Source organism: Pocillopora verrucosa, chromosome 12 (genome assembly GCF_036669915.1).
Source record: "Pocillopora verrucosa isolate sample1 chromosome 12, ASM3666991v2, whole genome shotgun sequence".
Taxonomy (NCBI): Eukaryota; Metazoa; Cnidaria; class Anthozoa; order Scleractinia; family Pocilloporidae; genus Pocillopora; species Pocillopora verrucosa.
In genome coordinates, this window is record NC_089323.1 from 13,051,369 (window position 1) to 13,068,198 (window position 16,830).

The 16,830-nt window shown below is 35.7% G+C and overlaps 2 protein-coding genes and 1 long non-coding RNA gene across 6 annotated transcripts in view; 2 read left to right on the forward strand and 1 right to left on the reverse strand.

Moving 5' to 3' along the window:
- Positions 1–2,300, forward strand: part of LOC131796873 (angiopoietin-related protein 7-like) — a 34,792-nt gene extending 32,492 nt beyond the window's left edge. For all 4 annotated transcript variants that reach the window (XM_066159247.1, XM_066159251.1, XM_066159252.1 and 1 more), the window contains 2 exons: positions 851–1,231; positions 1,569–2,300. In XM_066159247.1, coding sequence (XP_066015344.1) covers positions 851–1,231; positions 1,569–1,855 — 668 coding nt within the window. In that variant the 3' untranslated portion in view covers positions 1,856–2,300. The remainder of the gene's footprint in view (positions 1–850; positions 1,232–1,568) is intronic.
- LOC131799931 (uncharacterized) lies at positions 864–15,713 on the reverse strand. Its single transcript, XR_010715853.1, has 4 exons — positions 15,375–15,713; positions 5,744–6,124; positions 1,528–1,811; positions 864–1,092 (listed from the first exon to the last, which is right to left on the reverse strand). It is a non-coding gene; the product is annotated as an uncharacterized lncRNA (long non-coding RNA).
- Positions 3,455–4,852, forward strand: LOC136277347 (uncharacterized). The gene is made up of 2 exons (XM_066159362.1): positions 3,455–3,470; positions 4,320–4,852. Exons 1-2 carry the CDS (start codon positions 3,455–3,457, stop codon positions 4,850–4,852), a joined length of 549 nt encoding a protein of 182 aa, XP_066015459.1.
- Positions 15,714–16,830: the final 1,117 nt, after the last annotated feature.

The following is a 16,830-nucleotide window of genomic DNA, read 5'->3' on the forward strand; positions in this document are numbered from 1 at the left end:
TTGTCGTTTATCGTCGTTTTTATCCTCATTAATTTGCTTTATACGTAATCAAAATTAACGAGAGTTGGAGGCTAAAGTTAATAAGTGCGTGTCAACTATTTTACGATCATATTGTAGACGAAAAATCGCCTAATTTTTCTCGTCTTTTGTGTCTGAGATCCATGATTATGACACTATAAGTATATAGTTGCAGCACCCGAACACTTGCACCTTCAGAAAAAATATAAGGAGATTCTGTGCAACAGTTATCGAATGCTACTATTGAAATGATATTCCTATATCAGTGCGGGAGAAGCCCACTAGAAAACATTTTTTAAAGAGCAGTTTTTATGTATTACTTTTCTTAGTATTTATTAACGTCTTCCTTTCACTATGTACTATTGATATATTTGTTGTTAAAAGTGTGATTCCTATTCCCTCTCATATATCAATCGCTTTTGTTATATTGTATGAAAAAAAATGTTATTTGGCGTAAAGGTCATCTAATTAGCTTGCTTTATTATACCTATCTCCAATTTTCTCTATTTTGTTGTAATTAATCAAAGGTTGTGATTGTTGAAGTGAAGGGAAGAATGATAAAAAAATAATACAGATAATAATGAGTCGATCAAGTAGCACTTCTTTCGCTTATAATCAGTGTTCGTCTACAAAGTACGTTAATAAACTTTCATGTTCATACCATTTAATTTTACACGACAAATAAGATAAAAGATCTACGAAAAATGTAGGTTCCGTCGTTTTCTTTCCAAGATATAAATTTTTTATACATTTTTCGTCAGGTGCAAATCTATACCCACCCTCGTTTTAGACATTCTCGCGCCATCGGTCACCTTTACTTTATCTTCAATAGCTAAGAACTGCGCTGAGCTTTACAAATCTGGTCAAAGGGTCAGCGGTGTTTACACAATCGACCCGGATGGTTCAGGCGCCTTTAATGTATACTGTGACCAAACTACAACTGGTGGGGGATGGACGGTGATCCAGAAGAGAATGGATGGCTCTGTCGATTTTAACCGCACCTGGGATGATTACAAGCATGGCTTTGGTAACTTGGTCGGTGAATTTTGGCTCGGACTAGACAAGATAAACCGCCTGACACGAAACAAGACAGAGAACAAGCTTCGAGTAGATCTAGGAGTAAAAACTGGCAAGACTGTTCACTCTGAGTATGGCTGGTTTGGGATTGGGACTGAGACAGCTAAGTACTGGCTAGACCTTGACAAAATGGTAGGTAAGTAGACCGTTTTTTTAGCATTCATCGCTCGATCTTTATACGTTACTTCTCTCTCATCAAAATCTCGATCTAAAACTCCACGTAGTCGAATAATGGTATTATTAAGTAGCAGGGTAGCCCTGAGGCAGTCCCGCATGTTCTGATTGGTTCTTACTCGGTCAAGAGTTTGGTCTGAGTGCCACATAACAAACATCTTACTAACCTTATTTTATTTATTTGTCTATTTTTTATTTATTTACTTTTTTTTTTAACGGAAAACAACCATTTTTAAATTGCAAAGACACTATACGAACCCTTGAATTATGCGGATTTCTTTTGTTCTGTTTTGAAACAGATGCCAGTGTTTCCAATGATTCACTCGGTCCTCATAAAGGTTTCGTTTTTGGTACCTGGGATAAGGTTCCTGCTGGTTGTGCTCAACAAATAGGAGGAGGCTGGTGGTATGACAGCAGTATTACCCAATGTGCTGTTTCGTCAAATCTTAATGGTATTTATCCACGTTGTGGAAAAGAAACCTTGGCCGCTATCCACTGGGGATACTTAGGGAGAAGTGCCAAGAGAAGCGCTCCAACATCAACTGAAATGAAAATAAGACCAGTGGAATTTATGCGCGTGGCTTGAATTCTACTTAAATGAAATGTGCATCTACTGTTTGCAAAAATCAAGAAGTGTTTTGTGTGACAATAAAACACCGATTACTTTTTTCAATCTCTTTACTTCAAGACTTATAGATTTTTAGAATGCAAATTAGATTAATGACGGCATCATAGACTCGACTACACTTTTGTTGTTAAGAAGATATATCGTAATCAGTTGGTATCAGAAATGTTTTATTATTTGCAGACTTTATGGGATTTGTTTAGAATAATGCGATTAAAATGTCACCAAACATAATTTTGGGAAAAACATATTTTCATAACACCGAAATTAATTCAGAAGAATTCTGTATACAGTGGAACACTATATGCCATAAGATAGAGTTTATATATGTTTTGTTATTAATACAATAGTTTTTATATTTTCTAAGGATTCTTCAACTTTGTTATTTCAGTGCTATCAAAGATTAGATCACAAAAGGTACCTTTAAAATGTGACTTCATAATTTGTGAAGAAATAAAAACTGCTTTATAATATTTCTACGTCTACTTAAAACTCTTATTAATTGAGTTGCCATGGGAATCCACTTGTGGAGACTTCCTATGCTCGAGGAATACTGAGCCTACAATGGTTTTCAATTTGATATTTGCACTTCCGGGCCTTGTGTAACCGCTTACTTGCGTAAAAGTATTAGTTTAACATGTTTCAAATGTCTATGCAACATACTGAGCGCAATAACTCCTGCTATTTACTTTCGTGTAAATATAATGACAAAAACAATTATGTTCCAAAGTAGGAAATTTTATCATCAGTCTCATGGAATTCTTCGCCGATATACTTAAAATTTCAAGGCTTGAAAAGTTGAGTAACAGACAAGGGACATACGTTCTCAGTTTAGGCTTAACTATTTGCACACTCTTCAGAAAGCGAATTAATGAAAGTGAAAAATTAAACATCCTTCAATTTATTTCTTAAAGTCACATTGCCGTTTTCCTTCATATCGAAAATTTAATTGGACTTGAGTGATACAGTCCAGTTTCTTTGGATGTCTGTGGTATGAAGAAGCTGGTGGAAAGCACAGTCAGTTTTGTGTTTAGAGACTTTGATGTACCTGCTCTCCAACTTGACGCGTGCATCCATAATTCGATATACGCACGCTGACCAATTATTTGATGTTTCATAAATAATCTATTACATGATGTTGAATAACCATATTCTCTTTCCACAATGTGGTTGCAGGTTTTCTTTCACATGTCGGTACTAATGCACTTTGTCGCTTGACCCAATTTTGTCAGAAGTCATCCACGGTTTATTGAATTTACTCAGTAATGTGATACCTTCATTCGGTCAGATTTTGATTGACACCGTTTTCATTCTCTGTGTTTTGGCATTTATTTAACTAAAAACACTGCACAAAAATTTCCAGAATATTTCAGGTACATCAGTTATCTAATAATTGCGTCATTTGCATTCAAATTTCTCGATGAGATCGGAACCGAATTTAAATTATGCGAATAACATACCTAATATTTCTTGGGTCAACGATGAAGTTTTCGTATGCAGAGTTTCGAAAGCTTATTGATTTGTAATGAGAAGATTTGCGACGGAGTTCCGCTCTCAAGAATGCCGTGCCTCATAGGTTAGTTTCCTGCATAAATTGCAGTTGTATACAAACTTCTTTAAATGTTTTTGGATAGAGACCGAAACAGTTCGATGACACCTTATATGGCCAATAGTAGATATGTTATCTTCTTCAAATTTGTATCAGAGGGAATGCATCAACCAGAAATCCTTATATTCCATACATTTTGATACTCAGGGAAATCTGGAACGTGCTCCGAGGCAACAAATGTGATATTCAATGAGTTTGCTGGACCAGTTTAACAGATTTCCACCATTTTCCCTTGTTTCATCGTATTAATGACACTTAATCTTAATTTAGCAACTTACTCCCAAACACAAGTGGTTCATATCAGTTTTACGGGTGGAGAGAAAACGGCCAACTCTTCTCGTATTTTACTGTCCCTGCCACAAACATTTATTGCAGGTCCGACAAATAGTAAGATTCTCCTGAAAACTTGAGGATAAATGGTGAAATAGCTTTAATGAAATATCAACACATTTGACCACACACCACAATCTGAAAGAGGAGATATTTTCAGACACGCTTAAAGTTATTTAGGACACAATGAGCGCTAATAAGACTGGCTAAAAGCCTGACCTTCATTCATGGTGGGCTTAATGAAAATTTATTTCAATATAAGAGAAATTCCGTTGCTGCCTGTAAAAAGTTTGAAGCGCAGAAAAAGTTCTTTTACCTGTTTCATTTGTATGTTAATTCGCTTTTTGTTTTGACTTCTTTTTCGTTAAATTTACTGACACAGAATAGTGTACCTTCTGGAAAAACTGTCCCAAGCATGCAAGAAAATTATATAAAGCTTTAAAAGTATATATATATATATATATATATATATATATATATATATAGTAGCTTACCGACAACCGAAAAGTCTACGAGACAGACTTGTTCGTTCAAGATTTGTAAATGAAACACCTCAGAATTTGATACCAAAGGGATGTAGAGCATGTGAAAGAACGAAGTGTTGTTGGTGTAAAAAGATCAACCAGACCACAACTTTCACCAGTCCCAATAACAACAAGACCTATACCATATTTCATACAGTGGACTGCCAATCGTCATGGATCATTTACATAATCGAGTGCAACATTTGCAAACTTCAATACATTGGTAAAAGCGAAACTGCATTTAACTTACGGTTAAACAATCACAGAAACCATATTAAAAAGGGAGTGAGTAGCTGCGAACTCACGGAACACTTTTTACATAACAAACGAACTCACGACTTTAACAATAATGTTACCATAACCATTATAGAGCAAATCCGAAAAGATCATTTAGAGACTGACAAAAAGAAAGAAGTTCTTAGAGAAAGAGAGATTTTTTGGCAAAGAACATTAAACTCCTTTCAGCCATATGGACTAAACAAAAGAACTGGATAAATCTTTTACGCGAAAACCTTTATAAAGTTTTAGGTACATAAATTGTTTTTAACATACGTTATAAAGGTTTTAAAACTGTTTACCAATTAGAAACACTAATTGTTTACGAGAGATTTTACTCAGCATTTAATTAAGCAACATGCACTGTATTACGTCACACAATTAACCAATTACGACTCTGTAACAATTGCATGTTAAGGCCCCTGAGGAAGGCAAATGCCGAAACGCGTCGGGTCTTTAATAAAGCGTTGAAAACGGAAGCACATTCTCCATTGTGCAAATTATATATATATATATATATATATATATATATATATATATTCTGAAAATAACAGAAGTTTTAACATACGCGTTTCAGTAGGCAAACCAAAGCCTTTAAACACAAAACTGACTGTGTTTTTTACCAGCCTCTGCGTACCACATACATCCAAACAAACTGGACTATATCACTCCAGTCCAAGTGAATTTTCGATGTGAAGGAAAACGGCAATGTGAATTCGAGAAAGAAATTGAATAATCTCTGCGAGGAACGAGGGAATCAGAGGAAACAGAGGCATCTGTTTCAAAACAGTGAGAAAGAAATCTGCATAATTCTAGGGTCCGTTTAATGTCTTTATAGCTTCAAACTTGTTGTTTTCCGCAAAAAAGAAAAAAAATAGATGAATGAATAAATAAATGAAATAAGGCTGGTAAGAAGTAAGAAGTTTGTTATGTGGCACTCAGACCAATTTCCCGGCCGAGTAAAAACCAATCAGAAGGTCTACCTCAGGACTACCCTGCTACTTAATAATACCATTATTCGACAAAGAAGAGTAAAATATCGAGATTTAGGTGAGAGAGAAGCAAAGTATAAAAATCGAGCGATGAATGCCAAAAAAACGGTTTACTTACTTATGATAGTGCCAAGGTATAGCCGGTAGTTAGCTGTCTCGGTCCCAGTCCCAAACTAGCCATACTCAAGGTAACAGTTTTGCCAGTTTTTACTCCTAAATCTACTCCCAATTTTTTTTTTTTTTTTTTTGTGTCTTGTTTCGGGTCAGGCGGTTTATCTTGTCCAGTCCGAGACAAAATTCACCGACCAAGTTACCGAAGCCATGTTTGTAGTCATCCTGAGTGCTGTTAAAATTGACAGAGCCATCCATTTTCTCCTGGATCACTGTCCATCCCCCACCGGCTGTAGTTTGGTCACAATACACATTAAAGGCGCCTAAACCATCTGGGTCGAACAGGTAAACACCGCTGACCCTTCGACCGGATTTGTACAGCTCAGCACTGTTGAAGATAAAACAAAGGTGTTCGATGGTGTGGGAATGTCTTGAACGAGGGGTAGGTATGGTTTGCATCTGACGAAGAATGTGTAAAATTTTTATCATGGAAAGAAAAAGACGGAACCTTCTTTATTTTAGATCTTTAATCTTATTTATCGTATCAAATTAAATTAGTTAGTATGAACACAAAAGTTTATTAACGTACTTTGTAACATACATTGATTATTCAGCGAAAGGAGTGCTACTTGATTGACTCGCTATGATCTGTATTATTATTATTTTTTTAATCATTATTTCCTTCATTTCAACAATCACAACCTTTAAATAATTGCAACAAAATAAAATAAAAAAAGGAGATAGGCATAATAAACCAAGCTTATTAGATGCCCTTTACGCCAAATAACACTTTTTCATGCAATAAAACAAAAGCAATTTATATCTAAGAGAGGGAATGGGAATTACACTTTTAACAACATACATACCAATATTACATGGTCAAAGGAAGACATTAATAAATACTGAGAGAAATAATACATAAAAACTACACTTTTAAAAGTTTTCTAGTGGGCTTCTCCCGCATTGACATAGGAATATCATTTCAATAGTAGCATCCTATAACTGTTGGACAGAATCTCCTTACATTTATCCTGATAATAATCATGGATCTCAGACACAAGAGACAGAGCAAAATTTGGCGATTTTTTATCTAAAATATGATCATAAAATAGTTAACACGTGCCTCTTAATTTTAGCCTCCAAGTCTCGTCAATTTTGATTACGTATAAAGCAAATAAATGAGGATAAAAACGACAATAAACGGAAGTAACTGAACGCACACACACAAAAAAATGTTATTCACGTTTGTCAAACACACAGCAACAAAACTGTCGTACACATTCTGGAACGAACTCCTTCATTCCTCAGTTCCTCCCTTTAAAATCGGCTCCTAACCGGAGAAGAAGTGTGCAGACACCTCAACTACGATATGTTGTACTGTCACATTTCAGAGTGAATTTCTGACAACCGACACAAGGAAATTATTGGGTGTTATCAACTGGAAAATCTGGATTTAGCTTTTGATATCTGGATATCGGATTTTGCGACAACACATCAAATCAAAAACAAAATTTCCAAGCTCAGAAATCCGTTGTTAAGGTGGATTATTATTATTATTATTATTATTATTATCATTAATATTATTATTTCTTATCCAACTTCAGAAATCGTGAATTTTCTTCTTTTGCAGTCTTTTAAAAGATGAGTGCCATATTTTAATCCCCTAAAGCATTTGTTATTTTAAATTTACCTATCAGTCATTGCATTCCAATATATAATTTTCCAAACAATAGTTGGACCAGTTATCGAAACACCTACAAACAAGAAGCTTACAAGAGCTTTCCCTATGCTATTTTAATCTCCTCATATTTTATTTCGACTCGTGTAGACCGTTCAACTAAAAGAGGTCTCCATGTGTACGAATAATGAACAAAAAGAGACAGCTGTTCACGACTACAGTTTCGTAAATCCTTTTTTAGAAAATTGAAAAAAAACAAACAAAAAGGAAACCCATGAGATCCATTCCATCGAATAAATCGGGTATCAAAGATGATCCATAATTAAACGCAACCACACTGTGTTAATAACAAACGATCAGTTTCTAAAAGGGGCCTATAATTTTCTTTAACGTATCTATTAAAGTGCAATATTGAAAAAATTAAAAACATGTTCCGTTCTTATGCCGCCTGGAAGAAAGTATTTGTTAAAAACGGTTCTAGGACCGAGTGGAGTCCACTTCCGTCCGCAACCGTACCAATGATTGACAAAATCTGGCGACCGCGAAGGGAGAGTCCGATTTGTTAATCACGAGTATTATTACAGATAGGATTAGACGACACGAGGTCCTGTTATAACTTTCCAAAAAGAAAAAATAGGTAATTCGGCGAAATACGAGACAACAGCGCGCGCCCATTACGCGTTCTATCCATTTACACAGGCTGTCCTATTACGAAGTCCATGACGCGTACACTGACCTATTAGTGCTTAAATCGGGCTGGTGAGAACCAGTCACGTTCAAGAATTTTGTTATACTTTTGATTTATAGCGGTAATAGGACTGCCTGGAGTCCAATTGGGTCTGTAATCAGTAATCAGTGGTATAATTACAGACAGAATTGGACGACAAGAAGGTCTGATACCAATTAATCATAACCATTTCAATTTCCGAAAAAACAAATACACGTAGAACAAATATCTCCAATGGCAACAATGCCTTTTGTTAAAAATTCCGCCATTTTGGAAATGCCATAATTTTTCTTTGGATAAATGGTCGTTGCTATGGTTATTGTGATCATTTCTGTGATTGGTGGATTAGCAGAGTAGACTTAGTATGATTGGTTGCTTCAACTGTCCGATTAAAGGTGTCCAGTTACAGCCAACTGTCCGATTACAACTGTACAGAATGATCAGTGAAAAATGAAGCTGCATATGCACCAATAATGGCTATGATTAAAATAAAAAAAATTTTAAAAATTAAAAAAAAAAAAAGGATGGCGACAGAGTTAAGTTCCTCATGGTCCAGTCAAGGAACGGACCAAATTCATCAAATACGCCATTTTAAAATTCGTTTGAAGCATTTTGCAAACATTCCATCGTGAGTGTCCATCTGTTAAACATCTTACGCCCGTTTAGAGACATGTGCCAACATCAGGTTCTGTGAGCCTCCAGCAGAAAATATGGTAGTACCCCTCACGTTTAAAACAATCAAAGGCCCCGCTAGATTGTGTTAGCATAGCTTTTGGCATAATTTGGAGAAACGAGCATAATTTTTGCGCTTCTAATGAAAATAGCACCACCAACATAGCATGAACTTCCAATGAAAGATCTTACATCGAAAGATTAGGAGTTTGGACTCTCCCGCAAAAATTATCGAAAAAAACAAATGTTCCATGCATCCATATATAGAGATCACCACAATAACCACACGCTTGCCTATCACAAGCTCCTGGTCTCCGAGATGAAGATGAATACCTAAGAACCCGCTAAAATAACAGCCACAACACCGAGGAACGAAGCGAGCTTTAAAAAAAAATACCAGAAATATTCAGCATTTGGTAAACGTTGCAGCTAGGGTTATTCGGTTGTAGCCACTTGACCAAAAAGTATAAAAAGATTGAGCAAATAAACCAACTACAACATCAGAAATAGCAAGACTGAGCAACAATGTTGTTAAATTATTTGGCAAAGATGTAGCTTTCTGCATGGGGTACATTGTCACAATGTTTAACGGAATAGCGGTGTAGCTAAGGAAACTATGGAAGACAACTCAACTATGAGAGCTGATCGAAGCACTCTCAAGTCAGAAAGAGAGGATAATTGCTGTAGAAAGTTTGCAAAAAACGTCCCGTTCATCATGATTACTATAAAAAAGAACTTTGCTACCCTTTGTCAGAAAAGTTTATATCGTATTTTGACCAGTGCCATTTCCATATGGATTTTGACAAAAGCAAAGCTAGTATTATGATAACTCGCCTTTTCATTGGTTCACGGATTTTGGTCGAAAGATTTAAGATATTTGGCTCTCTCCTGTTACCAATCACGAGTGATTTTTCTGGCTGAATTAAGATGCTCATCAAATTTTTTAACTTTGTTATGATTATACCGTTATTCTTTAACCCCCTGAGAAAAGATAACAAGATATTTTTCAGGCAACAAACAGAAGAGCTTACTTTGGGTAAATCAAGCAATTAATCGAAGCTGAACACTGGCAATTCCATGGCATCTAAATTCAGGGTGAAAGATTGAAGAATAGACTCCTTTTAGCCGCATTATGTTGTGAAGTCTAATTTCCCGCAATGGGCACATTTACATAATCAACGCAGTTGGTAAAACTAAATTTATCCTGTAGCATCCCCTACCGACGCAGCACAACAATGATCAAATACTAAATATATCATTTTCGGAATACATATACTTCAAAAGCTTTGTATAATTTTTTTAAAGTTTCTTTTTATGCAGTGTGCTCGGAACTATCAAGCCAGAAAACATTCTTACTAATTATACGCACTTATAGCTTTCTACAGCTCGCGACAGAATTTCTGGTATTTTGTAATTAGTTTTCATTATGCCCTCCGCGAATGAAGGTCAGGGTTTCAGTCGGTCTTATCAGCGCCCATCGTGCCAGAAATAACTTTTAGTTTGCCTGAAAAGATCTCCTCTTTCAGGTTATAGTCAAATGCGTTGAGATTTCTTTAAAACTAATTTACCATTTATACTTCAAGCTTACAAGTTTGCAGGAGAGTGTGGCTATTTGTTGGAACTAATATTAGTGTTTGAGGCAGAGGAAGTAAAATACGAGAAGAGTTGGCTGTTTTCTCTCTACGCGTAAAATGATAAGCCACTTGCGTTCGTGAAATGAATTCCTAAATAAAGATTACGTGTCAGGAATGTGATGAAACAAGGGAGGATGTTGCTAATCCGCTAATTGTGGCCTGAGCGCACGCTCTGGATTTCCCTGAGTATCAAAATTTATGAAATATATGATTTCTGAATGATGTATTCCTTCTGATGCAATGCCGCTGCAAGTTAGAAATTTGAACGAGATAAGATATCTACTATTGACCCATGTATGATCTAATGGAACTGTTTGACTGAAATGTCTAATGGAACCGGTCTCTATCCAAAAATATTTCAGAACTATGTATGCAAATGCAAATTATGCAGGAAACTGACCAATGAGGCTCGACGCTCTTGAGACTGGAACTATGTTGCAAATCTACTTACTACAAGTCAATAATCTTTTAGAACTCTCTGCCTACGAAAACATTATTGTTGACTCAAGAAATATTAAATATCTTATTCACATAATTTTAATTCTGACCCTATCGTATCGAGAAAATTGAATGCAAATGACACCAAGATTAGAGTACTGCTGTTCCTAAAATATTCTATAAATTGCTGTGCCGCGTTTTTGGTTAAATGAACTGATGCTAGGACACAGAGAATGAAAACGTTTTCAATCAAAATGAGACCAAATGAAGGTATCGCATTGCCCAGTACGTGTAATAAACAGTGGACGAATTTTGACAAAGCTATGTCAAACGAAAATGTATTAGTACCGATATGTGAAGGAAAAATTGCAGCCACATTTGCGTTGAAAACTTTTAAAATTCTGAAACTGTATGGTTTTAAAATTAAGTATTGCATTTTTTTTACTTAAATTTTCATATCACTATCACTGGACTCAAGAAAATTAGTTTGTTTTTTCTATAATTTAAAGTAATGAAGACAAAAAGGGAAACTCTTGAGCTGAATATAGTCGGAGGACAAATATCGACATAGTCAAGGATCATTGCATGATAAATGCCCGTAATTTGCATGACGTGACGTAAAGTAACTAATAGAATCGCGTGCATGACGTGACGTAAAGTAGCTAATAGAATCGCGCGAAAATTAATGTGTGGGTTATAATCTTTAATATACTGGAGAGTTAAATATCCATCATTTCACCGAAACTGAGGTAAATAGTTGTCTTATTATATTCCTCAGAGATACCAAAAGATTGGGTCCTTTTTTTCAACAAACCAAAAAATGGTTGGAAATAAACTCTTGACGCGCGACTTTGTCTCATCGGCTGCTCTGAGTTGAAAAGTACTTGCTATTCACTTCCGGCTTAACCACTCAGCGCGCACGAAAAGCACCATTCACTTGTGAGGTATATATTAACTGTAAATATTGCTATGTAAATAAATACCTGTTGATGCAGTAAATTGTTGTAATTGACAAGAAAGCAATAACTGTCTATTAAGTTAATGTTGACACTGGGGGCACGGTTGACATACATGGCGCTAAATATATTTCTAAATTTAATTCTCCATTCTTAAAAGTGAGCAAGGAACTAACGTTTTTTTTTTTTTTTTTTTGAGCAGGCATTTAACTTCCGTGGCGCTGAAAGACTGCACTCTTAGTTGAATAGCAAATTATCTTTAGGACCGTCCTTCATTTGTTTGAAGACGCGCGGGATCGTTAGATCTAGGTAGAGTGCTGCGGCAGAATTTGTGATAGGCTTCGTTGTCAATCATGATATGCGTGATTAAATGATGAAAAAGTGTTTAATCTTCGATATGCCGGAATCTGAAATGATATATAATTAAGGCCTCGTTTCCCGTAGTCTTAAAAGTCACAAACAAGGCTAAATGAAGATAATTTTAATTGTTAAATATCTTAGAGTAGTCTTGGATAATACGTTCCTGGCCCACAAATGATTGATTTCCTTTTGTCAGTTGCACGAGTAACTATGACATTGCAAAGAAAATACAATCCTTCAAAGATATCTCATTTGTTTACATTCAATTATGGATTAGAATCCTTTTCTTGATGAAAATAAGCATTAGCGAACGATTTTTCTTGTGGTTTGCATATGACAGCTGGAAATATTGTAAGACCGGTCGCTCTTCCAACTTTACCTGATATTAATGGAGTTAGTGAAGTAAAATTTAATTGGAGTTAAGTTCAAGCCACTAACTGAATCATTATGCAACTTATGTTGCCTGGTGAAAAAGAATTTACTGAAAGTAATCTGATTAAGCTGTCAAATTAGAAACAGAGCGGGCCGTCTATTTCAGTCACTCGCGTTAAAAACTAGGTTAATAATCATGTGTCTCCAGATCTCTGAAGCTTCTCTTCCCAAAATTATCCACCAGCCAACTTTTAGAGAAGAATTTAATTTCTTTCAAGTTTGGAAATACAAAGTGTTATGCCATATTTGATTACAGTATGCATTAACGTCCCGTTATAACTACAAATTGATTTGTTTGCGTACGTATTCCTCTTAAAATTGCTCGTACGAATTTACTATTATAATTTTATCTGGCGACGTGAAAACACGGCCACCAATTATTTCACCGATTCAATTAGCTCGCACACTTATGAAAAAACACCCATTGATTCCCAACTAAATGATTTAAACAGCATGTCTTGACCTCGGCGCCAGTAAGCGAATGTCATAAGCTCTATTAGGAACCCCACGTTTTGATTCTAAAGATATGTCCTCTGTTGATTCGATCTAAAGAAACCTTACTCGTCGTCATTTAGTAATCAGCTCTGTAAAAGTGTTTAGTATTCATCATTTAATGACGCGAGCCGAGATCTGGAAAGTTCAAAGAGGCTACAAATGAAATATTCAATAACTCTGCAAAATGCCTCCAATACATCATGAAAGTTCTATTGTGACAAAAATGCTGCAGTATAATCTAAGCGGCAGAAGGCACACCTCACTTCTACAAACCCAACTATTTCATCAAACAACGCGTAATGATTATTATCAAGTTGCGACTCCTATCGAAAATACTACAATTACCCTTGAAAGAAATTACTTTTAGCCACTACAGACTTAGTTTACCACTGGTACAAACTCAATGTCTTCAAATCTCCTCGAAATGCTAAGTCTTCGAAGTATATCACAGTAGATTTCTCACTAGAACGTCCTAGACAGTCGGTCTTTGTCGGCAACAGCTACTAACTACTCCTAGATGACTGAGTCCTTATATACTTGAAAAAAGCATTCTAGAACATCTCATTACAAGCCCATAACACAGCTACTCTGGCAGAAGTACATATTGATTACATAACCTTGTAGGAAGTTTTATAACGTTCCTTGGTATGTTATCAGGAGTTCGCGTATGTACATCACCGTGATTAAGGTTGCCAGAAATTTCAAGAAAATACAATTTACATTTACAATCCAATTATATACAGTCTACAATTGTTATATCAAAGACCCAGATGTAATAACCTACTCGTATTCGATTGCCGCGGTTGTTGAATGCAGTGTTATCAAAAAACACTGCAGAAAAAGTCTTGTTTGTTTTAGGTGACGACCGAAAAAGATACAGAAGACTACGAAGCAGAGAGAAAATTTAGAAAATCAGAAAACGTATGATGGTATGGTTTTGCCGAGACTGATGGGTCTCTATCAAATGCCGAGTGCACTGGCTTCACTTATCGTTTTACCCTTTAGAGCCCTTTCTTCCCACTCCGTACAAGAAAAGTGCGTCTCATGTTACTCTATGTGCTTTCGTAACGTATATTTACGATAAGAAACAACAAACAGATCTCTTTTGCTGTCAGTTTGGGAAAAGTAAGAAATTCTTATGACCAGAGACAGAGCTTACGCTTTAAGTTTTTCGAAAATGTAGAAGACGAAAGCCAAGATAACTTAGATGCTCAATGTCTGACCGAATTATGGTCAGACGCGGTTAAAATTGTGCAAAATTTATTTTGATATCGCTCTTTCCATTCTCAAAGTTTGGCAGGGAAAATGAACGATTTGGTGGACTAGAAATATCACTTTCCTGGCAGTAACAGACGACATTCTTAACTGAACAACAACAACTTTTAAGAGCCGGCCGACCTTGCTTTGTTTAAAGACTCCAAGTTCGAGAGAACTGCGGAGAGCCGTTCGACCTTGCTTTGTTTGAAGACTGCGAGTTCGTGAGAACTGCGATAGTGTAGAATGAGAATGTGGGTATTTCATCGAATTCAATAATGGGATTTATAGTTAAATGGTGAAAGCGTCAATTAATATTAAGAGCAACTAGACAAACTATGATTATGATTTTTCCTCTTGTTCAGCGTATTAAAATTTTAATTGGATGTAGTGCATCAGTTCTTTCATCTGGCACTCTTGAAGGCAGACTACTCGAACAGATTATTTTGAAAAATGTACTCTCTCTCTCTCTCTCAGTTTCCACGTGTAACACGAGTAATGTTTCATCAAAATCTGAGACATTCGTATCTCAATAAGTATGCACTTTGACCGCTTCGTGAGCAAACGGTAGGCCACGATTTCGTGTCATTAATGGAAATGAAACAGATGAACATAAAGCGAAATGTGCTTAAAAGATAAGAGGAATGAAATGCATAGATTCTAAGCCTTAAAGATAAAGGAAAAGGTAAGAAAAGACAATGTAGGGAATTTTATGGGGACCCTAACTATGGGCTACTTCGATCAGTTCTCATCAATCCGTCGATTAAATTCTTCTCAAACTCGTTAATGATGTCTACCAATGTTAAAATTACTGAAATGCTATTATTCGTTCAAGTACATTTCTTGAACTTTCCTTCATCATTATGTAAACGTCGTCAGTTACTGAACAAATTCGACTTTCAAACACGGTTACTTTTGATCACGAGTTGTTTCGAACGAAACATTGCAGCTCTCTATGGAATTGATTGCTCTAATAAAGCAAAATAAATTACCTTGCAGCCATTTTGACATATCTGTATCTGGCGGGGCAAAGAAGATGGTTCAGACCACTGATAAATATATGGAAATATCAAATGCTTCAAAAATGAACCGGCCAAGCTTCCGTTGGCTATCGAATTCCTATATATAAATGCCTTTTAGCTTTTAGTTTCAGCTCATGGATGATCATATTTCCTTTATGAGCACATTCTGCCCTTTCGATGGCAAATTGCTGTTACATAAGAATAACAATAGCTTATTCACAAAATAGCTTTTGGTTTAATTTAAAATGATATCGACCAGGAGTCTAAGGGTATTTATACTAAATGAGTCTGCTCCTCATGCAGTCTCAAGTCCGGAAAACTCGGATCAAAAAACGTTATTTTGGACTTCAAAACGACATTTTTTTGTGGACAAGTCAATGTGAACAAGGCTGCTCTTGTGTGGGAAAAAAAAAGCGAGAGGGCGCCATTCAAACCAAGAAAAGAAACATCTGACGGCTAAAGCTGCTTGAATTGTTTTCTCTGAAGTTCTTGGAGAACTAATCCTGATACGAGACAATTCCTATCACGTTCATGTGTAAATTTCAGATAAGATGGTAGAAACAATATCATTTCATCGACGTATCTTCGATCGCTACCTTCGACGAGGTGTCTTTTATAAATCCCACCGAAAGCGGATCGAATTTTATTTAAAAAAAAAAAAAAAAAAAAAAAAAAAAAAAAAAAAATGAAACTACAAGAAAAGTGCGTGTACGTGCAAAACATTGCAGGGTACGAGGATGGAGATGATGATTTCTTTCTTGAAATTTGTTGTAAATTATATACTCCCACTGAGGTGTGTCTGTTTCTTACTTTGACGGTGACAAAACAATGTTAGGCGGATTATATATATATATATAGATATATATATATATATATATATATATATAATTATTTCGTAACTCTGTTCTCAACGAGCATATATATATATGTTTAATAGTTTCCAGCGATTCACAAAAGTTATATCGATTTCTAGATAACGAAATGTATGATCTTGAGTTTACTTTATGAGGACGGTACAGAAATATAGCACTCAGTCACAAACGTGATATTCAATATCTCGCCGAATTTATTTTGAAACAGGTATTTTAAGGTACTTGAAACGTAGACCTTTTTTTATCTTGTTTGCGAAATGTACGAGATTGGGTGCACTTCGTGAGATCGCTATAAAAATTTAGCACTTGAGCGTGCATTGAGGCCACAAATCGCGAAACTTTGTCAGAATAGTACTACGCGTAGAGTACCTTCAGCTACTTGTTTAAAAAATAACTTCAACTTCTCTTCAAATAACTTAGGCGGAAACATTTAACGTTACTGGTAGTGTTCAATGTCTCCATGATTTCTTTCTTGAAATTTGTTACACTTCAACTTCTCTTCAAATAACTTAGGCGGAAACATTTAACCTCTCTGGTAATGTTAAATGTCTCCG